Source organism: Myotis myotis, unplaced genomic scaffold (genome assembly GCF_014108235.1).
Source record: "Myotis myotis isolate mMyoMyo1 unplaced genomic scaffold, mMyoMyo1.p scaffold_m19_p_20, whole genome shotgun sequence".
NCBI classification, from domain to species: Eukaryota; Metazoa; Chordata; class Mammalia; order Chiroptera; family Vespertilionidae; genus Myotis; species Myotis myotis.
In genome coordinates, this window is record NW_023416325.1 from 22,621,288 (window position 1) to 22,648,916 (window position 27,629).

The following is a 27,629-nucleotide window of genomic DNA, read 5'->3' on the forward strand; positions in this document are numbered from 1 at the left end:
AGATCCACACGGACACCTTGCTGACCACCACCGAGTTCCTCATCATGTGTACGTGACCCGCAGAGCCCCATCAAGCTCACGTGTGGTGGGCCATTTCCACACGCCCGGCACGTTAGCACCTCCACCCACAGCGTCTCACTTGCCCGTGGGGTGCTTATTACCCCATTGTACACATGGGGAAGCCGAGGCACAAAGAAGTGAAGACACTCGCCCAAAGAATGTGGCCACTGAGCGGGCGTGTGGCCTGGGCCACGGCCGCCTGAGCCACGGCCACCTGAGCCACGGCCGCCATCTGAGCCAGCCCCACCTGGCCTCGGGGTCGCTGTGCTGAGCAAACAGCAGACGCCCATCAGAACTCACTCGTGGGGATGGATGTCCACCTACTCTGTGCTGCCCAACAGCCTGCCCTGCCCACAGGCGGGGCGTTTGGGGTGGGGGTAGATGATCTAACCCAACCCGCCTATTACCGCCGAGGAAGCTAAGGCCTGGACTGGCCTCTGCTCTCCCCCACGGCCCTGCACCCAGCATGAAACTTCACCAGCGAGAGGTGGTCAGCTCAGTCCCCGGGCGGGCGGACGGGCCGCCTCCCAGGCCGCGTCCGTGTCAGCCGCTCAGCTCCCACCGTGCGGCCGGCCCCCTTGTTAAGGGTGACCCAGAGGGCTACGGCTCTGCAAGATGAAAGCTTTGGAAACCGGTCGTACAACCACGTGGACGTACTCAGCGCCCCTGCACTGCGTGCTTAGAGCACATAAGGGGTGTGTGTTCCGTGTAGCGCAGCCCCAACATCAGCCCGAGGACGCGCCTCCCGGGCGGCCCCACCCCTCGGGCGGAACTGGACACAGGCGTCCCGGAGCCGCAAGTCCTCCCCCTCCTGATGCTCCTTCCGCACCGACCCGTCGCCCCGCTGCTCTCGTGCCCAGTGGGAGCTCCCGGGGAGGGAGTGCAAGCAGCTGCAGTCCCTGCTCCTCGCCTCGGAGCAGAGCTGGGGAAAGGAGGCCGGACCCGGCCTGACCCCGGAGGGCCCCGGCCTGACCTCGGAGGGCCCCAGCCTGACCCCGGAGGGCCCCAGGCTGCTTGTACAGAAGCTCCCTCACCCAGGCTCGCAGGTAACGCCGATTCTCCGGGCGGCGGGTGGGGTGTGGGCCGGCCCTCGCCCCTCGAGCCTCGAGCGCAGACACGGCCGGGGGCCACCACAGGCCCCTTGGACGCCGGAGACCACACCCCTCCTCCCCCCCACTCTCTGAAAGCCATCTCCTAAGGCAGTGATGGCGAACCTTCTGAGCTTGGCGTGTCAGCATTTTGAAAAACCCTAACTTAACTCTGGTGCCGTGTCACATAGAGAAATTTTTTGATATTTGCAACCATAGTAAAACAAAGATTTATATTTTTGATATTTATTTTATATATTTAAATGCCATTTAACAAAGAAAAATCAACCAAAAAATGAGTTCGCGTGTCACCTCTGACACGTGTGTCATAGGTTCGCCATCACTGGCCTAAGGGCGGGGCTCACCCACTTTAACAGCACATTCTGGTTCCGGGCTGTCAGGTCTGGAGCCCTCGGGGAGCAGGGCTGGGGGTGGCAGGCGGCAGAACGGCCACACAGAGAGAGAGAAAGGGGGGACACTCACGGCCGGGATTTCCTCAGATCCACGCCGGCCACGGATTTCCTCAGATCCACGCCGGCCAAGGGGGTCCGCGTGGGCAGGCCCCTCGGTCACCTCCGGCGCGTCCCACCGCGAGGGCCGGCGGCCCTGCTCCAGCAGGAGGCTCCAGAGGACCCCACATTCCGTCAAAGACTCCATTGCTCCCCAGGCGACCCTCTCCTCCGAGTCCCCGCGGGGTGGACCCAGCCGGGCCGACGGACCAGCGGCCTCGGCTCCGCGCCCCTGGCCGGCCTCCGGGCCTCCGGGCTCCGTTCCCAGCACAGACTTCACAGCGGAGGGTGCGGTCAGCACGCTTCTCGGGACGGGCTTGCTGGCCAGTCGCCCGCGGCCAGGGACGGAGGGGAGGTCGTGGAGCCCCGTGCCGGTCGGTGCGCACAGCCACTCCCAGGGGCCGGCTGAGCCGGGAGGGGCCGCCGCCACGGCAGGTGCGCGGAGCGGCGAGGGCTGAACGCAGGCCCGGGGCCCCCGGCTGAGCGCAGAGGGCGGCCGCCGGCTCCTCACAGACCAGCGGCTCACGCTGCGCTGCTCCCGGGCCAGCACCAACGCCCAGCTCTGCGCCCGTCCGCCCCGCACACCGCCCAGCCCAGCCCTGTGTGCCACCTCCGCTCTGGACGACACCGTGACTCACGGCCCCCACCCAGGCGGAGCGGCCACCGAGGGCTGTGGCCACAGCGCTGCTCCCCCACCCCACACCCCTCCCCTCCCAGCCGCACTCCTCTGGGCTGACCAGCAAACAGCTTCTTTGTTAGACTCCCTGGTGGCCGAGGGGGGGGCGGGCAGTCAGGACGGTGGCGGGCAGGGCCAGAGCCTACACATGCTTCAAGTGACAGGACTGGTGATGGCACTGGCCAACGTCCTCCAGTAACCCCTGCGCCTGGCCTCCCCGCAGATGTTTCCTGCGAAGGAAAGTAGCCACCAGGCGCCAAGTGGGGGAGGGGTGAGGAGGGGCAGGGGCAGGGCTGTGGTGATGAAACCGGAGACTCACCCAGGGCCTGCTTGGAGGCCCCTCTCCCCTCACTGACCTGTCCTGTCCTCCTTCCCTGCAGCAGCAGCAACAGGTCTGGAGGGGTGACCGTCGCACAGCAGACGCGCTGACGGGAGAAGCTGGACAGATGGCCGAGGGGCTGCGGCCACAGCACTGGGTGTCTGAGGCGTCTGCTTCCTTCCCAGGGACCCTGCCCTGCGGCCGCCCGGCCAGATTTCCCAGGCGGCTCAGACCACAGGGCCCAGCAGCTGCTCAGAACAGAGACTGTGGCCCAGGTCAAAGGAGCCAGCCCCACGCAGGGACGCTGAGGTCGTGGGAGGACGGAGCCACGCGAGGAGGGCACGGGGCTCCCGGAGCAGCCGGGCAGGAAGCAGACAGCGCTGGGCTGGGAAGACGTGGATGCCCGGGACAGGCAGCCCTCGCGGCTGAGCCCACTCTCAGGGCTGGAGCCTGCATGATGGGGAGTGCTGTGCCCGGGAGCCCGGCGACCTGGGACAGCACGGACAGCAGTGCCGAGTGACCTAACGCACCGAAAGGGTCGAGTCTCAACTCCCAGCCCCGACGATTCTGACCAGAGGACCCCAGGCCTCCCCGGGAGACGGTGTCGGAGAGAGTAGAGGAAAAGTCTGAGTCCTTCCGACTCCTCGTGCACAGGCGGGCACAGCCTCCCTGCAGCCGCCCCACACAGGGCAGCCGCCCGCACGCCACCTTCTCCAGGAAGGACCCGCTCTACGCCGTCCACATCCCCGCATGCTGCGTTTCCCATGCCAGCTGCTCGAAACCCTTCACCAAGGGAGGCGTTCCTTCCTCGCCTCGAAAACCGTCCCCTTCACACGGCACTGTGCGTGCGCCCGCACAGCCCCAGTTCTGTCCGGGGTTCTGGGGTCGGCCCCGCCAACATTCTCCCAGCCCCGGTCAGCTGCCCTGCGCCCGTGTCGGCCAGTCCTCAGCAGCCGCAGGGGAACTCAGCAATTCCGTGTCCTCGCCTGAACATGCCCCGTCCCGGCCACCCAGACCCAGGCCCACAGGGCTGGTCCCCACAGGACTCCCTGCAAACACATGGGCACAGCTGCGGGCCCAGCGTGGAGGACTGTGGGCCTGCGCTGGGAGGAGCAGGCGGGGCGCGCAGAAAGCTGGGGCCGGGGATGCGTCCCTGTGTGGGCCTTGGGCTCCCATACCCCGCAGCCAGCCGCCCGCCTGAGAAGCGGAGCTCCAGGTCTGGGGGGAGGGAATCGGCCCTGGCCCTGAGCTAAACATTAACTCCAGGGCAAACACTGGGAGCTGGGACCAAGTGGTACGCCCTCCCCTCTGTGGACAGACAGCGCTTCCGGGAGCAGCGCGGGGGGGGCGGGGGGGGAGGGAGCCCAGGAGGAAAACAGGTGGACTTGGCTGAGTACTGGCCTTGTCTAGGAAGAAACCAATGAAGACCCTCACCCTCAAGGAAACCTGGCCCCCAACTAAATCCGGGCGGGCGGGAGGAGCCAGGGCCCTGACTGATACGGAAAGGAGAGCGGGTGGGCGCGGGGGTGATGCAGGCAGGGGCGGAGGGAAGGAGGCTGAGGAACAGGGGGAGGAATGGGCAGAGCCTCAGCCCCAGGGGTTACAGCGGCCCCTCCCTGTGCTCCCACCTCACTGCCCGCCTCCCCCCGCCCCCCATGCACACTTCATCCTACAGGGCATTGCTCTCTTCTACCTGCCGGACGTGCCCGGCCTTCCCTGGATGGGCACTGTCCCTTCTCGCCACCCAGAAGCCATCCTCCGACCCTCACCAGGGCGCCAGGCAATAGGCTCTAAGTCTGGGGCAGCGGCCAGCGTCTGGGCGCCTGTTCTCTGCCTCAGACATGCTCCTTCGGTGGGTTGCCGAGCAGAGGACTGACCCCCGGAGAGAGGCGAGGCAGCGGGGGACAGCACCTCTGCCACCCGGGGCACAGGACGCGGCACCTCGATGCGCCCACTGCGCCAGCAGGGCCTCCGGCAGGGACACCTGCACCCTCCGCCGCTGGCTCGGCCCCCCGCCCCTGCTGACACTCACGCCTGCTTCTGCGTACCCCGTCTCAGGCCTATGGGGCTGCGCCTCCCAAGTTGGGCCTCCATGAATGAAACTGGACGGTCAGGTGGGGGGAGTACACGTCACCGGCCTCGGGGGGACTTGGGACGACCTTCCACCTCCCTCTGGCCCTGAACAGCCAGCTGGGGAGAAGCCACTTCACGCCTCAGCCTTCCCACGTGGCCCTGGGCCCAGACACTCCCCCTCGGGGTCCACTCTGTAGGCCGAGGGGCTTGGTCATCACGGCTAAACAGATAAAGCAAAATGCAGAAGAGACAGACAGGGAGGCGCTGAGGGGTGGGCAGGGGCGCTGGGCGCGTCTCACATCAGACGCACATCTCGCGGGCCTAAGATGTCCCCGCGACGGTCAGCAGCCTGCGTGACTCCCACTGTCCTGGACCCGGCCAGCGTGTCTGTCTGTCCTGGACCCGGCCAGCGTGTCTGTCTGTCCTGGACACGGCCAGTGTGTCTGTCTGTCCTGGACCCGGCCAGCGTGTCTGTCTGTCCTGGACCCGGCCAGCGTGTCTGTCTGTCCTGGACCTGGCGAGCGTGTCTGTCTGTCCTGGACCTGGCGAGGCGTGTCTGTCTGTCCTGGACCTGGCGAGGCGTGTCTGTCTGTCCTGGACCTGGCGAGGCGTGTCTGTCTGTCCTGGACCTGGCGAGGCGTGTCTGTCTGTCCTGGACCTGGCGAGGCGTGTCTGTCTGTCCTGGACCTGGCGAGGCGTGTCTGTCTGTCCTGGACCTGGCGAGGCGTGTCTGTCTGTCCTGGACCTGGCGAGGCGTGTCTGTCTGTCCTGGACCTGGCGAGGCGTGTCTGTCCCGGGTGCGGGACAGGCCTCAGGCAGCGGAGGTGGTGACACCGTGGGGCCAGGGAGATTATAAAGAGGCCTGTCCTTCCCAGAGGTCAGAGGTCAGAGCCTAGCATCGGGCAACCCAGAGGCTGGGAAAAGGGCCGAGCAGACCAAGGGGAAAGAGGACGAGGTCAAAGCCACAGGCAGGGCAAGGGCTGCCCACCCCTGATGGACAGCTGGGAGGCAGCTCTGCAGGTGAGGGGCGGGCTGACCTGGAGCTTCCGGGTGGGGGTTGCACACAACACACAGACACGCGTGATGCACGTGATGCACAGCATGAGCTCGATATCAAGCGGCCGAGGGCACGTGCTGAGGGGAGGGGGCGCGTGGGGGGGGGGAGGGGTACCCAGGCGCAGGGATGCAGGTGGCTCTGGAAACAGCCAGGTTTGAGCATCCCGGTCGCATGGGGCAGTCACGCCAGGGAGCAGCCCAAGGCGCACTGGTGCCGTCCGAAGGGCGTGTGGGGTGATGCCTGCTGTGCGGGCCCGACACCCCAAAGTGGGCAAGCCCAGCCAGAGCCTTGGTCTCGCTTTAGGAAGGGGCAGGGCTTTAGTGGTAGGAGGGCGGGGGGGTCCTGGGTTACTTGAAGCCGGGCTCTCCCCACTGGGGCAGCTGCTGATCACTCTTTAGATGTCAAACATGAAAAACAAAGCTATGCCAGACACAGCTCCTGGCGCCTGCAGCTCGGCCAGCGGCCAGCGGGAGGTCCCTGTCTCAGCTTCTGCCTGCCTCCCAGTGTCCACCCACTCTTCTGTCTCCCTCCACCACGTCCTCCGCTCAGCTCCTGGGGGTCCAAGACACAGGGTAGGAATGAAGGGATCAAGCTGCTTGTCCTCCAGTCGGCTGCCTCGGCGTCAACTCCCCTCCCAGCAGCACAGCCGGGGATCTGCCCCCTTTGCGCTGGTTGGGGTGAGTGGGGCTCCCCCGCCCAGGGACAGGCAGGCCTCGGGCAGCAGCCTGCAGCCTCAGGCTCCCGGACACGTGCCTGACGTGGGGTCACCAGGCTGCGTGGCAGAGCATCTCCCTCCTCCCTGTGCACAGGCAATTCTGGCCCCAGTCCCTGCCTTAGCCCACGCCTCTCCTCCACCCCGTCCCCACCGTCCCCTCTCAGGGAGCCCTCCCTTCCGGCATCCGCAGCCACCTGTCCCACACCTTCTCCGGCCGTCAACCTGCCGAACGGAGCCTGGGTGGGGACCAGGGACAGACGGCATCCTGACCCAGCAGGACAGGTGTGGGGACGGCAGGCTTGGCGACAGAGGTGCCTGAGCCAGGCAGGCCAGGCCGTGGTTGCAGGCCGCCACCCCTGCCCGGGCAGCCCAGGGGCGGAGCACAGCCCGAGGGCCCGCTGAGACCAGCCAGGGGCTCCTCAGGGCACCTCAGCGCCCCGCGCCCATCCACCTGCCTGGGCCGTGGCCTTTGCAGGGCACGCGTGCTCCCAGCGTCTGGGCGTGGAGCCGCTGGTGGGCACCCACGGACACCCAGGCTGCACCCCAGCCCCCAGCACAGCGGATGCCTCCCGGGAGGGGCACACCCCTGGGCCTCAGAGGTGTGCCTGGGGGGGCAGGAGTTTAAACTCCTTCATGCTACAGTCTCTTTACCACTGGGGGGCACGTTCTGGCTGCATTTCTCCTAGCTCCACGGCCTACGTTCTGGTCCCAGAAGTCTGTCTGGTCTTCCCGACTGGCCTCCAATAAGTCCAGAGGAGCCTTGCCCAGGTGGCTAGGCAAGGACGGGGGTCCACGCTCCTTGGTCTCCTTGGCACACGCTCCCTGCCCTCAGCCCAGCGCGACCCGGCCACCGAGACCCCTGCAGCTGGGCTGGTGGAGGGCTGTCCAGGAAGAGGCCCACCCCCCTTGCCCCTCAGTGTGATGCAGGCCTCAGGCCGCCCAGCTGCTCTATATCCCCATCCCCAGCCACGTCCACAGCCACGTCCACGTCCACGACCACGTCCATGCTCACGTCCCCCGGCCCCACATGCACCGATAAGAAGAGAAGCGGGTACTTACATTATACCAGCTCTGGCTTTTCTGAAAGGACAAAACAGAAGAGAAGGTACGTTAGTCAGGGGAGGTGGTGGCACCGGGGCATTTCCGGCTGCAGAAGGCAGGCTACACAGACAGCAGCGCGGGCAGGGGCGGGGCCCAATGCAGCTGCAGGAGGGGCCTCCCGGCGCAGCCCATGCTGGTGGCTCCGCGCGCGGGGTACAGGCAATGGCAGCACCAGCCAGAGCTCAGCTGGGGAGTTGACCTCATCAAAGGTTCTGATGGGGAAGGGATGCGCGCAGGCATCCGACCGTCCCGAGGCCCTGACCAGAAGCAGAGCGCAGGTGAGCCCCGCCACCTTCCGCCAGGCCAGCCCCCTGGGGCAGGACCGGATGCTTCTGTGCCAGGGACGCGAGGGGCCGCCTAGAAACTCCTCGCTGCGCTGTCAGCGAGCAGATGAGGCCGCTCCCGCTCCCGCTCTCGCTGGTGCAGCAGGAGCAAGGCTAGAGCACGTCCCTGCTACCCATGGGGCCATAACTCAACACCAACAAGCCCAGTCCCGCAACAGCTCCAGGATCCGGCCGCTCTCCGTGCCCCGCCCGGGCCAAGGGGCTCATCCTCGGGGCAGCAGGAAGTCCTCTGGGGCAGGAGGAGGGCTAAGCTATGCCCTGTCTGCCTCTGAGCTCGAAGGCTGGGGTCCTTCACGCACACCCCCGGGGGGGCAGCAGAGAACACACATGCACACGAGCACGCACCTGCCCGGGCCTCGTCCTCCGAGGCTGACCCTGGGCTGAGACGGGCGCCGGGTGCTTCCCGGTTTACAAAGCTCCCCGGGTGTCATTCAGGTGGAGAGCCACCGGGGAGAGGGGAGCGTCTTCGCTGTGCGCAGAGGTCGGCCCCTGGGCACAATGAACAACCTCTATCCCCCTCCTGGGCTTCAAGGGCCCCACTGTCTCAGGGAAGAGGGCGGCGTGCCTGGGGGTGCAGGGCGGGTGTGTGCCTGTGGTGAGGACAGCAGGGTCCCGTGACCTCCTGCGGACACCAGCTCTCCCACCAGAAGAGTCTGCAGACTCGCCACCTCCACTTGGAAGGGGTGCGTGTGAGCAGAGGGACAGGGGTGGGTGGTGCCGCCCCTGATGGGTTTGTTTCAGCCCAGGGGCCAGGATGCGGCCAGAGGAGCAGAGGGCACGGCAGGCCCTCACCCTCTGCAGGGTGCTTGCCAAGGCCACTCCCAGACAAAGGCTGTCACCTCGGCCCATGGGGAAGTCACGGGTTCCCACCCTGGCCTCGTCTCCCCCTCCTCCGAGGCCTTGGCAGGTCAAGGAGCCAAATCGGAACACCCGAAACCACCTGTCATCCCTGCGGACTCGCGGCCACCGGAAGCCCGGCCCTGGGACTGGAAGTCAGCCCGTCAGCGTGTCAGCACCGGCCATGTGGTCCTGGTCCTGCCTGCGCCCAGGGCATGAGGCTGGCAGATGCGCAGTAAAACACGTCCCAGCCGGGGGAGGCGAGCCCTGGGAGCTGCAGCCTCGACGGCCAGTTTGCCTGCATTTCATCTCGCCCAAGCCAGGTCACCAGACACTGCCTCACAGCCCCAGCCCACCCCGGCCTCCTGCGCGTCAGACCTGGGCGAAGGCGCCGCAGGGCCGCGGGCTGGGTGGGCACCAACACCCTCTGGCCGCTGCTGTGCGTTCCTCCTCCTCCTCCCGTGAGGGGAGCAGGACAACATTCTCTCCTCCTGTCCCGCCACCCAATGCCTGTCCCTTCCGAGCCTTTACAACAGAGGTCCCCCGAGGGCCGCGGCCGCAGCCAGGGCCCTGCCTCCTCGCTGCCTGCTGTGGTCCTTCGTGGGGGACATCTGCTCTTTGAAGGGAGTGAAGGAGGTGTTCTCAGGTAGGGACATGGGAGATGCACCATCACAAGCAAGAGTTCAGTCTTGTCTCTCAGCATGAGCCGACCCCTCATCAGCTGCTTCCGAGCAGCTCTGCCCTGCCCACTGAGGCGCCCAGGGAAATGGGCCCACCCTGTGCCTCCCCCACGGAGCCCCTGAGCGCCCCGGGCAGGAGTCCCGGACTCTGACCCGCCTCTGACCCCCGAGCTCCGCTCTCCAGGACTGAGCCCTGAGGGTGGCCCAGCCTGAGGGGCAGGGAAGCCAGAGGGGCCGCGGGCATCCCCGGGCAGGAGGGAGGCCGCCATGTGTGGGCTCATGGAAATGCCCCATCTTGGCCAGAGGCCGGGAGGGGCGGAACCACCAGTGTGGAGAGGGCTCTGCTGGCGGGTTCTCGTGGAACTGGCAGAAGGGGGAGGAGGGTCAGGAGAAGTACCCAAGACAGAGCTGCCGGGAGCCGGGAGCCGAGGGGCCCACTCGCAGCCCCACCCGGAGGGCAGGCGCCTGGGGCCCCCAAGGCCCTGCAAACAGCCAGGCTCTGAAACAGCTCCCCTGGGGGGGCGGGGCCTGGCCGGTGGGCGGGGCGGGGCCTGGCCGGTGGGCGGGGCAGCAGCAGCCCAGGGCTCTGCTCTAACAGCAGCGAGGAGAACAAACAAGTTCTCACTTTGATCAGGTTAAGTCTGTCGCACTGGAAAGGAAACCACAAACACGAGGAATGAAAAGCAGGGGAAAGGAGCCAGAGGCAGGGCCGGCTGACGCGCCACTCCAGGCCAGGAAGCCGGAGGCCCAGGAGTGCCGCAGGCGCCTCCTAGTGGCCCGGAGCCAGCACTACAGCGCGAGGCTGGAGGCAGAAGTGGACATGCCCCTGCCGCCTGCCACCTGCCACCGGCCAGTGCTGCACCGGTCAGCCTCACGTGTAGGACAGACTCCAGAGAGGGACACTGCTGACCAGCAGGCCCGGCCCCGCACTAACACGGGCAGGGAGAAATGGAGGCCCCGCACGAGGCCTGGCTCCGGGGCAGGAAGCACTCAGTCCTGCCTGGACGTGGCGCCACCTCCTCCGGGAGGTGGCTGAGGGCCGGGCCTGGGGCCGGCTGGGAAGGCAGTGGCAATAGCTCTGGCTGCCGGGTCCCAGGCCACGGCCACATCTGTCCACCCGAGAGCCGGCTCCCTGAGGGGCCTGTCCCCCCACACAAGCACTCTCTGCTCCTCTCCGCCTCCCCCTGCAGCTCTTCCTCACTCTGGGCTCCAGGCCCCGCCCTGTGCAGAACCGGATTCCTATCCAGACCGTGTGGCCACACGCATGTCCCAGAGCGCCCCGCTGCTGCCTCTGCGTGGTGGGCACGCTCTCCGCGAGTCAGTGTGACTCTAACTGCACTTGGAGGCTGTGGTGCTGGTGGCGATGGCCATGATGGTGAGAGAACCCGGTGGGGAGGCGGCTATGGAAAGCCGGGAACACAGAGTGTCCACGGGGCCAGGCGCTGCCTCAGCCCGCTCTGCGTCCCTTGTCCCCTCCCTCTGTGGCTCCGTAGGGAAGGGGCAAGACTAACACTCAGTCCGCGCTCAGCGTGGGCGCCCCCCCCCCCCAACCCCCTGAGAGTCTCTCCAGAAGCTCAGAGTCCAGCCTGGCTCAGGGCCGCTCCCCCACTCACACAGGGTCTCCTGCCTCTGGCTTTGGGGAGCACCCCACCTCCCGGGCCCAGCCCGGCGTGGCTGTGGGCAGCTGGTGGTCTCCAGCTCCCTCTCGGACTGTGTCCTGCCCGGACGGGAGCCTGGTGTTCACACTCCTCCATGCCTCTTGCAGGACCCACTCAGGACAATCCGCAATCCCGGGCGCTCGCCTCGTCCGACAGGTGACGGGAGGGGCCCCGGAAGTGCCTGGTCACTGAGGACACCAGGAGGCGCCTTGCTGGGTGTCGGGTGAGAGGGTCCGGAAGCGAGAGCTGCACCCTCGGGGGGAAACTGTGCCGAGGCTGAGGGCAGAGCAGGGACAGAGCACCTGATGCCCATGGGGCAGCACCTGCCCGCTCCCCGCCAGAGGAGAGGGGCTCAGGAGGGGAGGACAGAGGCCACCTCACAACCCTGTGGCCAGATAAGCCTGCCCCGCCCCCCAGCCCCCCTGCCCCCTCCCTCCAGGCCCTTCTTCCCCGTAGTCTGGCCCACAGCAGCCCCGGTGCCAGCCCAGGCCCGTCTCACCTCCTGGGAACATGAGCAGCGGTGGCTGGGGGGGGGCGGGGGGGCAGGCTAGGGTGCTCAGGCGGAGAGCTCCCTGTGGGAGGCGGGGGAAGGAGGCCACTCTCCAGCACCCAGAACTCATCTGTGGGGACCCATGACCCTCAGCTGACTCCTCCAGGGATCAGGAATCACCCACCAGAGCAGGCCCAGGGGGTCAGAGCCTCCCTCCCCCAAAGACTCTGCTTCCAGGTGGTGGTAAGGGGGCAGGTCCCCAGCCCCAGGCAGTGTTGGGGAGCAGGCAGAGACATGGGGGGCGGGGCGCAGGTCTCTTTGGCTCTAGGTGCAGGGAAACCGGTCCCTTACCCGCCCTTGGTAACATCAGGCAGCCGGCCCCAGGCAGCGGGCGGGCCTCTGGGAAAGGGACCAAGCAAGACACGGGCCAGGGCGGGCGGGGGGCAGGGGGCGCAGAGCACTACAGACAAGTGGACGAGGGGGCCACAGAGACTGGACGGCTTACTTTTGAGAGGCGCCTGTGAGACTAAGGCCGTGCATGCAAAGAAGGGGTGTGGCGAAGGGGGAAGAGGAAGAACAAGAAGTCAAAAGGCAGCTTCAGGTCCAGGCCATTCCCGTGCCTCCCGGACCCCAGAACCGCCCCAGGCCCGCGAGCCCAGGGGGGAGGGGCATCTAGACACACACCTCCTGCTCCCCAGGGCTGAGGGGCAGGGACTCTGGGCCCCAGGAGCAGCCCAGTCCTCAGCCTCAGGCTGGTGCTCACGGTGGTGCCCGCGCCTGGGAGGGAGGGAGGGGCCTGTCCCATCTTCCCGGACAGATGAGCATCAAACGGATGCCATCAAAGGGAGACAATGTGAGGCCAGGGCGGAGGCTGCAAACAGCATGAGTGTCAACCCATGAATAGGAGGTCAGGGTTCGATTCCTGATCAGGGCACATGCCCGGGTTGCAGGCTCAATTCCCAGAGTGGGGCCTGCAGGAGGCAGCCGATCCATGATTCTCTATCATTGATGTTTCTATCTCTTTCTCTCTCTCTCTCTCTCTCTCTCTCTCCCTTCCTCTCTGAAATAAAAAAAAAAAGGCTAAACACAGGCCCGTCCTGACTCCCGGAGCCCCCCTCCTCCAAGCCTCCAGGTGTGCGAGGCCCCCTAGCCCCTCCATGGGGTCGTGACAGCCCCAGCCTTCCCTGAGCGCTCAGTGGAGAAGAGGGCTGTAAGGAGGGCTCCCTGCCTGCCCCACCCTCACCCACTGAGCCAGGGCTCTCTCAGGACACTAGGGTCCCTCAGGAAGGGGTGATCACCTCCCCGTCCCCCAACACCATGCTCCCGTCGGCTGACAAGCAAGTGGCGTCCAGGACAGGGACCCCGGGCTCACCTTGGAGTTCTTGCCGCCTCCACTCCGGCCGGACTGCGAGGAGCAGCTGCGCTGCACGCCCTGCTCAGGCGTGGAGGGGGACTTGTCCGAGGAGTGGTCGGAGCCCTTCTCCACCATGGCGTCCGCGTCCGGGCTCTGGGGGGTGGGCGAGCGGGACCGCTTCCGGAGGACAGGGGAGCAGGCCGGCGAGCTGCGGTTGGAGTTACTGGCAGTGCTGCAGGGGCGGGAGGGGGCGGGAGGGAGGGGAGGGGAGGGGAGACAGCCGTGAGTGACTGAGGGCCAAGACAGGTACCAAAGTCTGCAGCTGGGGAGAGAGAGGGAGGAAAGGGCCCAGCTACACTCACTGCGCCGCAATACTGCCGCTGGCCAGCAGAGGGCGGCGGTGTCAATGTGAAACGGAAACCGGAGTAGGAAGGGCCAAATGGACACTTAGATATCCACCCACCTCCCTCCACCCATCACCTGTCTGCCCACCCATCACCTGTCTGCCCACCTACATGTTGCTAGAGCCCCTACGGTATGCCAAGGACTGTCTAGAAAAACCAGATTTTAAGGGCTGAAGGATCATTAGAGGTCATGTAATACTGTCAGCTCATTGACACATGCTGCCAACCCAGTTTTTACATTTTGATTGGGAGATATTTATCCACATAAATAATCCTACTTTTCAAAACATTCACATACATATTATTTCACTGGGATCTTAAATCATTCCACCAAGGTAGTAGTGAGAAATGCCATAATCCCTGTTTTATTTTTTAAAATATATTTTTTATTGATTTCAGAGAGGAAGGGAGAGGAAAGAGATACAAACAACGATGAGACAGAATCATTGATTGGTTGCCTCCTGTGCGCCCCCTACTGGGGATCGAGCCCACAACCCCAGGCATGTGCCCTTGACCGGAATTGAACCAGGGACTCTTCAGTCCGCAGGCTGATGCTCTATCCACTGAGCCAGACCAGCTAGGGCTTTAATCCCTATTTTTAAAAATTAAGACCAATGTGTGGCAAAGAGAAGCTCAGTGTCCTCAATCACAGAAAGTGCAGAAGCAAACTGTGGATCTCCGGACTTGTCACGCACCCCACCACACCATCTCCTTGAAAGCCCCACTGGCGCGCTTCCCAGCCCGGGAAAGAGGAACACGGCGCAGCTCTCACGTCCGCATTGCGCGCCTCCCATTAGGCTCATCGCATTAGGCACCTGGCGCGGCCACAGGACCACACTCCCAACAGCAACCCTTACGAGCCGCGTCAACACTTACCATGGCCACTAGCCTAATGGGAGAGAAGGAAAGAGATGATGAGGAGAGGGAACGAAATCCAGTGCAGTTAAGCTCTAATCGGTGATTGCTTTGCTCTGAGGATGGAGGAGACGGAAAAAGGAAAAGGTGAGGGAGGAGAGACAGTGGAAGCGGGACGGACAGTGTGAGACCGGACGCCGAAGCGGCACCGGGGGAGAGGGGAGCCAGGGACCCCTGCCCCCTGGGCAGCGGAGAGCAGGGTCGGCGCTGGGCGGAGCCGGAGCCCAGGGGGAGGCCCCCTAGGCAAGGCGAGTGCAGGGAGGGGCCTGTCATTTGCACAGAGACCCAGCTGCGACTTCAGGTGCCCCATCGGACCCAATTGCAATGAAAACCAGGCCCCTTTCCGCAGAGACCTCCACCGGGATCCTCAGCGGAGAGAATGGGAAGGGAGCCCAACGCCCAAACCAGCGGGCCGGCCCCGAGAGGAGGGAGGGCCGTGCACTAACTTTTGGAGAGAAGGCGTGGAGGGGCGGGAAGGAGGCCAGGGAGGAGAGGCAGATGTGGCCGGGATGCTGAAGACACCGGCGTGTTCAGCTCCACCTGGAAGCAGAGTTCACATTTAGGAACTCACTTGCTCTACCAACACTGACTGTGATTTAGAAAACGAGGCTGTCCGGGTCTGGCCCATCCCCCGACCGACCTGCTTCACTTCCACAGCTGACCAGAAAAGCCCGCTCCTTCTCCGCAGGGGAGCGCAGAGCTCCCGCACCCCGGCCCGAGCTCCCGGGGACCCAGGTGCTCCCTTCCGGGCTGCTCCTGGCTCTGGGCCACTTGCAACCGCAGCTAAGTTCACTGTTTTAAACTGTCCCCTAGGACAGTGGTCGGCAAACTGGCCCCTTGAGTGTGGCTCTTCCACAAAATACCACGTGCGGGCGCGCACGTACAGTGCGATTGAAACTTTGTGGCCCATGCCACGGGGCCAAAGAGCCGCATGTGGCTCGCGAGCCGCCCTTTGCCGACCACTGCCCTCGGATCGCTGTGCTGGAGGGCCAGCCAGGAACTCCGCCCCGACCCCAGCTTTGCTGAGAGAAGCACCGAGCACGCCCACCCCAGACACATCGCCCGCAGCCTGGCTCCTGCCCTGCCCTCCATGAGGCACGTCTTCCACGGGATTCTGTCCTGCATCGCCGAGGAGGCGGCCTTCAGGCAAGGGCTGGGCAGCACATTCCTACTCAGAGGAAACTCACTGGAGCCTCCAAGCCTCAGGGACGATCAGCCCTGGAGCCCGATGTCCGTGACTTCCTCCCTATCGCCAGCCGCCCAAGGTGCCTAAAATGCTTTCAACACGTCACTTGTCACTTTAATCTCAATGCTTGTAAGACCTAATCACCGATGTTCTTGAAAGTCTCTCCTCCCCCGGGTGACACACACCTCCCCCATTGTCCTGTCTGGGCCGCTGGCTCCTCTCCCGCTACCGAGAGGAAATGCAGTCCTTCTCCGATGACGATGATGCGCCCTCCAGCGCCGTAGCTCCTGCATCCAAACCTCCAACTCTGCCCCCCAGCAAGGCCGCCGCCACCGCCTGCCGCCTCGGCTCCCAGCTCCAGGGCACAACCCACGGCCAGGACATTTCCTCCAGAGTCCCGATGTCCCGGAGCACCTCCCACTGACAGCCGTCCCCCGCCCTCTCCCCTTTCTCAACAGCACGATCACTTCCTGGTCTCGCAGGCTGCGAACCCACCTCTTCCATCTCCCCCATGAACACGGAGTCACTGAGCCCTCAGTGGTACTTCCTTCGGGGAAGCTCCCAGCCCCTGCTGTCTCCGCCCCTCCCCACCCCCCACCCCCACCCCCGCCCCAGGGCAGCAAGGCAGGTCCATGCCTCTGGCTGGCCGCCTCCAGCAGCCTTCTAAGTGGCCTCCTCCATCTCCTTCTCTTCCACACCCACTCACAATGTTGTCCTTAAATCTGTCTGAATGTAAGCCCCAGAGTACCTCCCCGCCCGACCGGCATCCACATTCACGTCTAAACTCCTGGGAACGAGCTGAAGCTCAGCTGAAAGAATCTGACACTTACCTATGTTTAGACACTTTCTCTCTCCTTATGCCGCTGAGCGTCCCTGTACTTCAGTCCGACTGATCTCCTGCGGCTTTCTTACTGTGGTTCTCAGCCTGCTGCCTCCCGACTCCAGGCCACCGCTCACTCCTCGAGGGTGAGAGTCCTTCCCCTCCTTCCCCAGCTACTGGGTGGAGTCCTGTTCATCCTTTCAGGCCCGTCTCAAACCCCACCTTCTCCAGAAAGTTCTCCGAATCAACACCTCTGCACTGATTGAGCATTTAACACACCCTGCCCCTCCCAGGTGGCCCAGGGCGATGCTGGGCTGCGCTCAGGTCTGCTGGTTTGACTCTGACTGGTGAATGCCTTCATCCCCAAGGCGTTAACCACCCCCAGCACCAGGACATCTCCCAGATCTTACCCCGGCCTGTTAGTATAAACAAAAGAGCAAATCGTTAGCGGATGTTCCACAATTCCTGGTCCAGCACCGAGCATTCATCGCGTATTATCTTATCCAACCGTCTCAACCAACCTAGGCAGCATTAACGGATGTTACTATTAGTCTTGTTTTTCAGTTGATAACGTTGAATTTTTGACTGACTGATTCACCGACGTCCCACAGACGGGTAAGGCGCAGGCCCGGGGCGAAGCATGGGCCTATCTGATAGCGAGTTTCTCAGCCACGTGTTCAAAATGGTTGTTTGCTGGGCTGGCTGGGGAGCTGGGGAGCTGGGGAGCTGGGGAGCTGGGGAATAGAGAAACGAAGGAACTGACCTCCTGCCTCCAGCCTTCCCTCGGTCCTCTATGTTGCTTCTAAATGTGAATTCCTCACTTCGGACCACCCTCTCCCATGGCTACGCCTCTATGGTTTTCCCCAAAGTCCCCCCCCCCCCCCCCGCCCCCTGACCCTGCACCACACAGAAGCTTCGGAGCTCTAGTTTCAACTCAGCAAAATCACTGCTAGACTCGCTCCAGTCGGAGACTCTTAACAGGCAGCCCATTATCCTACGGCTTCGGACGTCCCGCTGAGCAAATAACACCAAGTCCAGCCCTGGCGGCTGGCTCGGCTGGCTGGGGCATCCCCACGCCAAAGGTTCCAGGCTCCAGTCCCAGGCAGGGCACATGCCTAGGTTTCAGTGTGATCCACAGTTGGGGTGTGTATGGGAGGCAACTGATCAGTGCGCGCTCTCTCTCTCTCTCTCTCTCCCCCTCTTCCTTCCTCTCTCTCAAAATCAATAAATACATCCTCGGGTGAGGATCACAGAAGTTCCCGTGTCTCTCAAACCTGCAGTCCCGTGTCCTTCACACACACTCTAACCTGGTCCTGCCACCACTACTGATGATTGATGCATCATTTCAAACTCTTGGGATGTGTTTTTATTTCACTTTTATTAGAGTTATGCTCTGCTCATTCACTCCCGGGCCACGGGCTTTTGTTTCTTCGGTTTCTCCTGGGAGGTCTTTCTCTTCTGTGCAGCCTCCTGCTCTGGCTGAGGGACCTCAGTGGCAGGGAGCGCTCAGGGGCTCACCCGCCCGCGGGCCGCAGGTTCCAGGCCGCACCTCCGGGCTCAGTTCACCGGGATGTGCTCGAGGACCAGAGTCTACACCGGAACCCGGAAGGTCAGCATCGCTCTCTGATGGTTAAGTTTGTGAAGCGAACATTCAGCGCTCTCTCTGGGCCACCGACCCGTGTCCAGCCCACTGTTGGGCCTGGCCCCCCCAGGACTCCACCACTAACGACGGAAGGGCGCCCCCTGCTGCTTTAAAGGGACCTCCTCCCGACACTTGGCGGCTTTTCGAATCTGCATGCGCTGATGGCCTGGGCAGTTTCACGAGTGTTCTTAAAGTGAACACGAAGACCCGAGCCCCTGGATTTGCATGATTTTGTGGGGTTTTCTGGGTCTAGCGAATAGCGAACCATTTTCAGAGGTCACCTCTGGCCACTTTGGGGCCAAAAGCTTGGGATTTTAAAGAGAAAACTGACCTCAGATTTGCTACAGAAAGGGAAGGAAGACTGGTAATGAAGGGGCTGGTGGACGAGGATTCCATTCTGGAGTTTAGATTTAATACACCCAACTCGTACCTTCACTTATGAGAAACCTGAAAACAGGGAGGCTAAGGCCTGGCCAAGGAAATGTGACCTCACATCTGGATCTTCCTTCCACAAACGTTTGCTGAGCGCCTGGCACAGAGCTGGGCGCCCGCATCCATGCGGGGAGGGTCTGCTCAGCACCTGGCACAGAGCTGGGCGCCCACATCCACGTGGGGAGGGTCTGCTGAACGCCTGGCACAGAGCTGGGCGCCCGTGTCCACGTGGGGAGGGTCTGCTCAGCACCTGGCACAGAGCTGGGTGCCCGTGTCCACGCGGGGAGGGTCTGCTGAGCATCTGGCACAGAGCTGGGCACTGGCATCCATGCGGGGAGGGTCTGCTCAGTGCCTGGCACAGAGCTGGGCACTGGCATCCACGCGGGGAGGGTCTGCTGAGCATCTGGCACAGAGCTGGGCGCCCACATCCACGCGGGGAGGGTCTGCTGAGCATCTGGCACAGAGCTGGGCACTGGCATCCACGCGGGGAGGGTCTGCTCAGCACCTGGCACAGAGCTGGGAGCCCGCATCCACACGGGGAGGGAGGGAACCCTGTGCTGACGTTCCATTAGAAGAGCCAGGCGCCTGCTCCTCACATTTCAGCGTCAGCGACCACTGGCGACGGAGTGAGCGAGGGAATCCTGGCCCGGCTTGAGGGACAGGAAAGGCTTCCTTATGGGCACAGCACTCGCCGGCCGCTGGGCCTCAGTTGAGCATCGACCTCTGAACCAGGAGGTCACGGTTCAATTCAGGTCAGGGCACAGGCCCGGGTTGCGGGCTCGATCCCCAGTGAGAGGCGTGCAGGAGGCAGCCAAGCAGTGATTCTCTCATCACTGATGTTTCTATCTCTCTCTCCCTCTCCCTTCCTCTCTGAAATGAATAATAATATATTTTTTAAAAGAATTTAGCACTGAGACTTAAGCCAGATTCAGGAAAATGTGTTAGAGTGAGGAGCAGCGGTTCTCAACCTGTGGGCATGACAGGAGCGGAGAGAACGGTTCCGGAAAGAAACAAACGAAAGTTCCAGGATGAACAACAGTGTGGAGGCCTGAACTACACTGAGCATCACCAGAGACGGGGTGTGACTGAAGCAAAACGTGCTTGAGAGAGACTCCTGTAGTCAACGCTCCCCACAAAGGCCCAATGAACGCCCCCCCCCCCCCCCCCCCGCCCCGGCCGCCTGCAGCCCCTGGTGGGGGGCGGGCAGCGGTCACTCCCTCCCATTCCTCCTGTGCTTGAGCTCTCCAACAAAGACCGCTCTCCTCCTCCCCTGCTTACCTTGCTAGCAAACAGTGCTTCCTTAAGTCTGACCACAGTACCTCACGCTACCGTCTGACCCTACTCCCTAGAGCAGTGCTTCTCAACCTTCCTAACGCTGCGACCCTTTAATACAGCTCCTCATGTTGTGGTGACACCCAACCATAACATTATTTTCGTTGCTACTTCATAACTGTAATTTTGCTACTGTTATGAATCATAATGTAAATATCTGCTATGCAGGATGTATTTTCATTGTTACAAATTGAACATAATTAAAGCATAGTGATTAATCACAGAAACAATATGTAATTATATATGTGTTACCCGATGGTCTTAGGCGACCCCTGTGAAAGGGTGGTTCGACCCCCGAAGGGGTTGCGACCCACAGGTTGAGAACCGCTGTCCTAGAGTGACTTTGGGCGCAAGTCCTTGAAAAACTGGGGCATGTGGAACGAGGACAAGGGCCAAAGGCTCCCGGGCCTTCTGCAGTGACTGCTCACCTCCCACCCCCAGCCCCGGGGCGGGGAGGCCTCACTGCTCTGCTTGGCTCTCTCTCCCACCCTCCGCCCCACGGACACAGTCAGGTCTCGTCAGCAAGCCGGCTCCGGGCAGCCACCCCTGCACTGTTCAGAAGCAGAACCCGCAGACAGAAGAGTTCAGTAATGTCCCCTGTCTTCAAAGAAACCCATTCTTTCTGCCCCAGAGATCACAGAACCTGGACCTGCTGCCCCCACCCTTCGCCTCCCCCTGGCGGATGGCGGCAGCGCCCCTCCCACTCTCCCCCCTCCCCCTCCCCCCTCTTTCCTCCCGCTCACTCCCAGTCGGCCCCCTCCCCAGTCCTGGGCACCTCCTGTTCACTCCAGTCCCCCCACCTCGAAAGCCCAGCCCTGTGACCACCTGGGAGATCAGCAGAGCTGACTGGCTTCCCTGCAGGCACTGCTCCTGCCTCAAGCCCGCCCCACGCACCCGACCTCCAAGGCGGCCACGTAACCAAAAAGGGAGAAAGCCAGTTCACAGGAAACCCTCGCGTGCTGAGGCCTGCGTGGGCCGCCAGGCTCAGGGCGGAGGCCAGCGCTGCCCCCTGCTGGGCGACCTTGGCCTCTATGCCTCCCTTTCCTTACCGGATGAACTGGATGAAGGAGACACTGATGCTTACCTCCCAGGACCATGGTTAAACGCAATAACGTAAGTACAGTACAGGTGCTTGGTACATAGTGGGTGCTCAGTATTAGTGAGGTCTCATCACAAACGCCTTTGTTCCTCTCTGGGGCGTGTGGAACACGGATCCTTGTCCCTCCCCTCCCAAGCATCACCCCACGATGGGGACCAGATACACTGGGTGGCTCCTTAAAGCGCAGAACCCCAGCCCCACCCCCTCAATTCGCGGCCACTCTGGGGGAGGGCTCACGAACCTGCACCTGCGTGTTAAATCAGCACCACAGCTGACTGCTGTCCTCTAGAACGAGGGTCACTGTCCAGAGGACGAGTCTTACAAGGACCAAGGAGTCAGTGCTGTGTCCGCCCCAGAGGGCAGACACGGGCACACGGCTCCGAGAGTGTACCAGCTGCTCGGTGTCTACCACTGGGGGGACTCGCTGGAGCAGAAAGCCAGCCGACGTGTCACACCTGCCCTGGTGCAGAACCTGGAGCCATGGTGTGGAGCCGGAGCCGTGGTGCAGAGCCCGGAGCTGCTGCGGCTGAGCCGGGAGACGCCGTTCTCAGGGTCTGGCTGCCACTCAGCACCTGGGGGGATGAAGTCCCCTCCCATCCCGTGCCAATTCCGAAGGTTCATCCATTCGCCTCCTCAGTCCTTTACAGCATCCCTGCAAACACCATGCGAACTCGCCAGCTCCACTATGAATTCTCCCACAGCACATGCTCAAGTGTCTGAGCTAGAAAGACCACAGGCGTATTTGCATAACATTTGCATGAGATTTACATGCTCCCTGCAAATGCCTCCCTGCCGCTGTCTACCTACACAGGCTCTAAATTCAGCTTATTTTATCGGACGCCCTGCGGTGACGGTGCCTCAATTCCTCTGCACTCCGGCCTGCCACTCAGCAGTGTCCGTTCCCTCATGAGACCACAGCACGGCCGTGGGAAGACAGACCCACTAGCACTGAGTAGAGGAGGAAAATGGCCCAAATCCCAAATCCCAGTGGGGCCCCAATTCCCCTTGGGCCCTCCTTAGAAAGCAAAACACCGCCCAAACCGGTTTGGCTCAGTGGATGGAGTGTCGGTCTGTGGACTGAAGGGTCCTGGGTTCGATTCCGGTCAAAGGCATGTACCTGGGTTGCGGGCACATCCCCAGTGGGGGGTGTGCAGGAGGCAGGCAGCTGATCAATGTTTCTCTCTCATCGATGTTTCTAACTCTCTGTCCCTCTCCCTTCCTCTCTGTAAATATATATATATATATATGCAAAACACCAAGCCACCTAATAGAAACACCTGCCAGGGCCGCTCCCTGCTGCCTTAACGTTCTGGACCTCCAGGTCTTGGGCCCCTTTACCCACGAAAGTCAAGCCGCTGCCGCAGGGACCCCAGGGACCCGGGAGAGCACGGTGCAGAGGGAGTGGGGGGCCGTCTAGAGAGGGGGCAGGGCTGCCCCCAGGGTTCACAGGCAGCTGCACAGGCAAGTCTCAGTGCTCCCCCACTTTTTAGGGTGTTGGATGGGGTTGGGCTCGAAAGGGTGAGAAATGTACTACTGCTCTCCTGAGAGGAGCTCCCGGGACCACGCGTGGCGCCCACTCTGCCATCACCCCCATCGCCCGAGAGCCAACCAGCAGCAGCGCCACCGCTGGGGCGTCCTTGGAGGGAGACAGTTCGGTGTCGTACGTGGCCACCTGGCTGCAGCACGGGCCATGGGCTGCCCAGACAAGGCTTTTTGTTGTTGCTTTTATTTAACGGCGTAGAGCAGCCATCTTCAGCCTTTTCCATCTCGGGGCTCATAAACTGGCTACCGAAATTCCACGGCACAGAAAGGAGACTTCTCGTCGATCTGACCAAAAAAGGTACATTTTTGATTCATTCACACCAGACGGCTGTTGTGTTGGCTGTTGTCACTTTTCTCTCTGACAAGCGAAGGGAAAGAGGCCGGCCCTGACTAAGGAGCACTGCCGCTTCCGAAGTTGGGGCGCTGGCGGGGCCCACGGAGCGGATGTGCTCTGTCGCTGCGCCCCGGGCCGGAGGCCACAGCAGGCGCGTCTCAGCAGGGCAGGCGCTCCTGAGATGACGCCTCTCCGACTGCAGCTCACACCGTGCCCGCCGCAGAGCTGGGCACAGAACGGCCTCCTTCAACTGCCCCGCAGGCGTGATGGGCAGAGGAACGTCCTGTGCTCCGTTTGGGGAGCTTTCGGACACTGCCCGGGGCTCTCCCAGTGGCCTCTGGGTAAAGCGCACACGGTTCAGGACCGGCCCCTCTGCCCCGGAATTTGGAACCAAGAAGGTGGAACCAGGACTCACGCTCGTTCCGCCCCAGGCAGCTCTCCAGATCACTCACCGGCCACAGGCCACCGGACATCGGCCACAGGCCACTGGCCAGGCCGCCCGCCCTCAGGCTCGGTCCCTCGCTGGCGCCGTCTCTGTAAACACTGCGTGGGCAGTGAAGGGCATTCCCGTGAGCGGCAAGCTCCTCACCCACTTCTCCTTCCCGTTCGAGTGTCTATGGAAAGTCCAACACTTTTTAAATCTCGCAGGGGAATGGGAGGTGGCAGAGCCCACCTAGAACTGCGTCCAGCTGATTAGGGACCCACTTACGCCGGAATGAATTCCTGGTGGTGGGGGAAGCCCCAGCCGTGGCTTTGGTTGTTGATGAAGTTATGACCAGTTACCATACGGGCAAGGCCCACAGAGAGCCCTGGCCGAGTGAGAGGGGCAGAACTCCCGCTTCCCTGGTGCGTCCGGGGAGCTGGGGAGGCCGGGCCGGGCACTCAGTTGCCGTTCCCACTCGCCCCGAGAAGGGCTCCCCTCCCAACGGCAGGGCCGCCTCCGTCCCACCCGTCTCCCGGGCTTTCCTGCCACTTCTGTGCAGCCCAGAGTTTGGAATTCAGTCCAGGAACAGGCAAGACAAACACTAGTTTTCATTTCCATGGAGACCAGGGCCTGCAATAGAACCAGGACTCCACGCCTGAAATGCCAAACAGCCTGGCCCACTTCCCCTTCCGGCAAAAACAAACCGAGCCTGGCTGGGTCCGCCAGGCCTGGGGGGGACGCCAGGCCTCGTCATCTCTGTGGGCATTCGGAAGAGGAACTGATTATGACCACCTTGGAAACGTGGTGATGCTAGAACCAGGGTCAGAAGTCAGGCAGGGGCGCTTCACCCACAGGCCCACGGCTGCTCAAGGCCAGTCTGCACCCTGTCCCAGCCTCCTGGAGGGAGAGGCTCACATCCTCTTCGAGACGCACTCACTGACCGCCCCAGCCCTGAAGGGCAGACCTGGGGCTGTCTCCCCGCTCCACCTGTCCCGTCTCCCCTCTGTCTCCCCAACTCCACCTGTCCCGCCTCCCCTCACTGTCTCCACAACTTCACCTGTCCCATCTCCCCTCACTGTCTCCCTGGCTCCACCTGTCCCGTCTCCCCTCTGTCTCCCCAACTCCACCTGTCCCGTCTCCCCTCTGTCTCCCCAACTCCACCTGTCCCGCCTCCCCTCACTGTCTCCCCAACTCCACCTGTCCCATCTCCCCTCACTGTCTCCCCAACTCCACCTGTCCCACCTCCCCTCACTGTCTCCCCAACTCCACCTGTCCCATCTCCCCTCACTGTCTCCCCGGCTCCACCTGTCCCGCCGCCCCTCACTCTGTCTGGCTCTGTGGGCCTGTTTGCCCCTCGCACACCCCCACACACCCCTGCCCCAGGACTGCTGCACGGGTCCCTCTCCTGGAACTCTGGTTCCTTTTCCACCTTCAGGTCAAAGGCCACCTCCCTAGAGGAGCCTGTCCGCAGGCCGCTCCACCTGAGTGCCTCCCTGTCCCGGGCAGCCCTTCCTCGTGGCCCTGTACAGCCAGCACGTGGCACAGGGTCACAGACATGCGCGGCATGAAGCCAGGAGCGCGCTTTGTAAAGCTGCTCATCCTACTGTCGCAGTCTCAGATATTTACTTATTTGCTAGGGACCCAGTGCATGAATTCATGCACCTTGAAAGGAACTGTGGGCTGTGAGTGCGCTGGGCACAGGGGCGGGTCTCGGCCCATCCTTCAAGCCCCTGCCTGGCCCCTCCTGCCTCGGCCCCTGGTCCCCGTCTGCTGGCAGCCCCACTCCAGCTGCCCCGACTCCCATGTGGTGACAGTGCTGGCCCCACTGGCACCCGCTGATAGCGTGGAACGATTGGGCCAGTGCCAGCAGTGGGTGTGAGCAGTGGCTCCGGGGGTGTCAGCGGGTGCGAGTGGCGGCTGCTGGCCCTGATCGTCCCTCAGGAGCAGGGGAAGGTGAAGAAGCCCTGAGGGGCGATCAGGGCCAGCAGCCGCCACTCGCACCGACTGACAGTGCTGAGCAATTGGTGCCAGCGCCAGGCGCCGGCAGTGGGTGTGAGCGGCGGCAGCGGGTGTGAGTGGGGCCGGCGCTGGCAGCAGGTGTGAGTGCTGGGCGGGACCGTGGTGTGCAGGAGCAAAGAGTTTTCAGTAACGACCAGAGGCTCGCCCCAATGACAGTGACCAGCGCCCCGCCTTGGTCTGGCGCCCCCGCTCACCTGTTCCACCATCCCACCACGGCCAACTCCCGCCAACTTCTGCCCTCTGCCTCCTGCTGCCAATGCCCGCTGTGTTCTGCGCATACCCCCTGGTGGTCAGCACACGTCATTGCGACTGGTTGTTTGGCCGTTTGATCTATTTGCATATTAGGGTTTTATATATATAGATTTTTAAAAATATATTTTTATTGATTTCAGAGAGGAAAGAAGAGATAGAAACATCAATGATGAGAGAGAATCATTGATTGGCTGCTTCCTGCACGCCCTCTATTGGGGATCAAGCCCACAACCTAGGCATGTGCCCTTGACGGGAATCGAACCTGCCACCCTTTAGTCTGCAGGCTGATGCTCTATCCAGTGAGCCAAACCAGCTAGAGCTCGGGTATTTATTTCTGAAGCCGATCCCACATCTGCCTTTTTATTTTTATTATTATTTAAAATATATATTTTCCATTGATTTCAGAAAGGAAGGGAGAGAGAGGGAGAGACAGACACATCAATGATGAGAGAGAATCATTGAGCAGCTGCCTCCTGCATGCCCCCTACTGGGGATAGAACCCACAACCCGGGCATGTGCCCTTGACCGGAATCAAACCCGGGACCCTTCAGTCCACAGGCCGATGTTCTATCCACTGAGCTGAACCAGCCAGGGTACATCTGCCTTTTTATAATAACAGCCCACTGATTCTTAGTATGACTTCTGGATCCATGAAAACTAAAATACAACATCATTCCCAGACTGTCTGCGGCACTGGCCACTTCGTGTAGACCTCGGTGTGTATGTATGAGCATAAATTCTGGGCTGTCTTGTGCCCTTTCTATGCACCTGTGTTCTTTGTCGAATGATCAAAACACACCTGACCAGGGTGAGGAGGAGAATCTTTTAGAAAATACAACCTAGAAGTAGGAGAAAATGGCGACCAGCAGGAAGGTAGGGAGGGAGAGAGTGTGAGAGCGCAAGGAAGTGATAGAGGAGTGTGTGGACGCCTGTGGTGTGTGTGTATGAGCTAGGGACAGTTAGATTCTGCAGGTCTTCTAAGGGGCTGCTAAACCGGGCAGTCTTAGGCGGCGGAGTCCCGCTCCCTGCGCGGACACTCCTGGGCGGCCAGCGGAGGCACGGCGACCACGCCATCTTGGGAAACAGAGCTGCTTCAGACTAGGATCCTGGCCTCAGCACCACCCAGTCTGATCTCAGGTGCATACCAGGACCCTGCAGCCACTGGGGACAGAGACCTGTGACCACAGCTACAGACCTGCGGACACCAAAAGTTCAGAAATCCCTGCGGCAGATCCGTGAGTAATAGAGCCCATCCCCCCTTCCCGCAGGCTTGCAGGCAGCGCCAGAGTAACTAACTGATAGACCCACCCCTTGCCAGGGCCTCAGCGCTCCAGGAACTTTAGCCTGGAAGTGCGCGAGCACCTTGGAACTGATCCTACCTAGGGCCTGGTTCAGGAGTCCTGGGCTGGGAGCAAACGCACGAACCCCAGGAACTGAGCCTACGTACACTGCCAGCTTCGGAGCCCTGGGCTGGGAGCAATCGTGCGAACACTGGGAATTTGTCCCGCGTTATCACAGGCCCAGGGACCCCAATTCTCTGGGCAGGAGGCAGCACCAAGCACCAGTGACTTGACTGTGTTTCTTTTCACCTGCGCCTGAGATCCTGATTTCCTGTGCATTCATACTAAGAGCCAGTGACTCCAATTCCTGGTGCAAGGGCACACAGGGACCCTGATTCTCAAGGCAAGGTCGCGCGAAGCAACAGAAACTCTGATACTGGATTCTGGGGAACTCTGACTCCTGGCGCACGCTAGGGGCCTCTGGTTTTCAACACGCTTCAGGGGGGTCTCTGTTTCAGCACAGTGCAGGCAGGGTCCCTGATTCTAAGGGCACGTACGAGGCCACATTGAGCGCTGACAACACTGACTCTGAGCGAGCCTGGTTCCCACCAACCCACAACAACCACACATCTTAGTGTCAGAGCTCTTCAGTGACACTAGGGTGGTGGGAGGCTCCCACTGCACACAGCCCAGGCCCACGCAACTCGACGTTTGAACCATCGGGAGAAAATCAGAATGAAGAGACGAAACAACACCCAGAGGAAAGACAATGAGGAGTCACCAAGAAAGGACATTAATGAAGTTGAAGCATGCAACATGACAGAAAAAGAATTCAGAATAATGGTTGTACAATTCATTCACCGGATGGATGAGAAAATCAACAACCTATGCAAGAATCAGGAAGAAATGAAAAGTGATATAGCTACAATCAAAAACACCATGGAAAGTTTCAACAGCAGGCTAGAAGAAGCAGAGGACCGAATTAGT

The 27,629-nt window shown here is 62.1% G+C and overlaps 1 protein-coding gene across 6 annotated transcripts in view; it reads right to left on the reverse strand.

Moving 5' to 3' along the window:
- Positions 1-27,629, reverse strand: part of GRAMD1B (GRAM domain containing 1B) — a 165,448-nt gene that overhangs the window by 32,609 nt on the left and 105,210 nt on the right. For all 6 annotated transcript variants that reach the window (XM_036354131.1, XM_036354129.1, XM_036354130.1 and 3 more), the window contains 2 exons: positions 12,980-13,193; positions 7,557-7,577 (listed from right to left, as the gene is read on the reverse strand). In XM_036354131.1, coding sequence (XP_036210024.1) covers positions 7,557-7,577; positions 12,980-13,193 — 235 coding nt within the window. The remainder of the gene's footprint in view (positions 1-7,556; positions 7,578-12,979; positions 13,194-27,629) is intronic.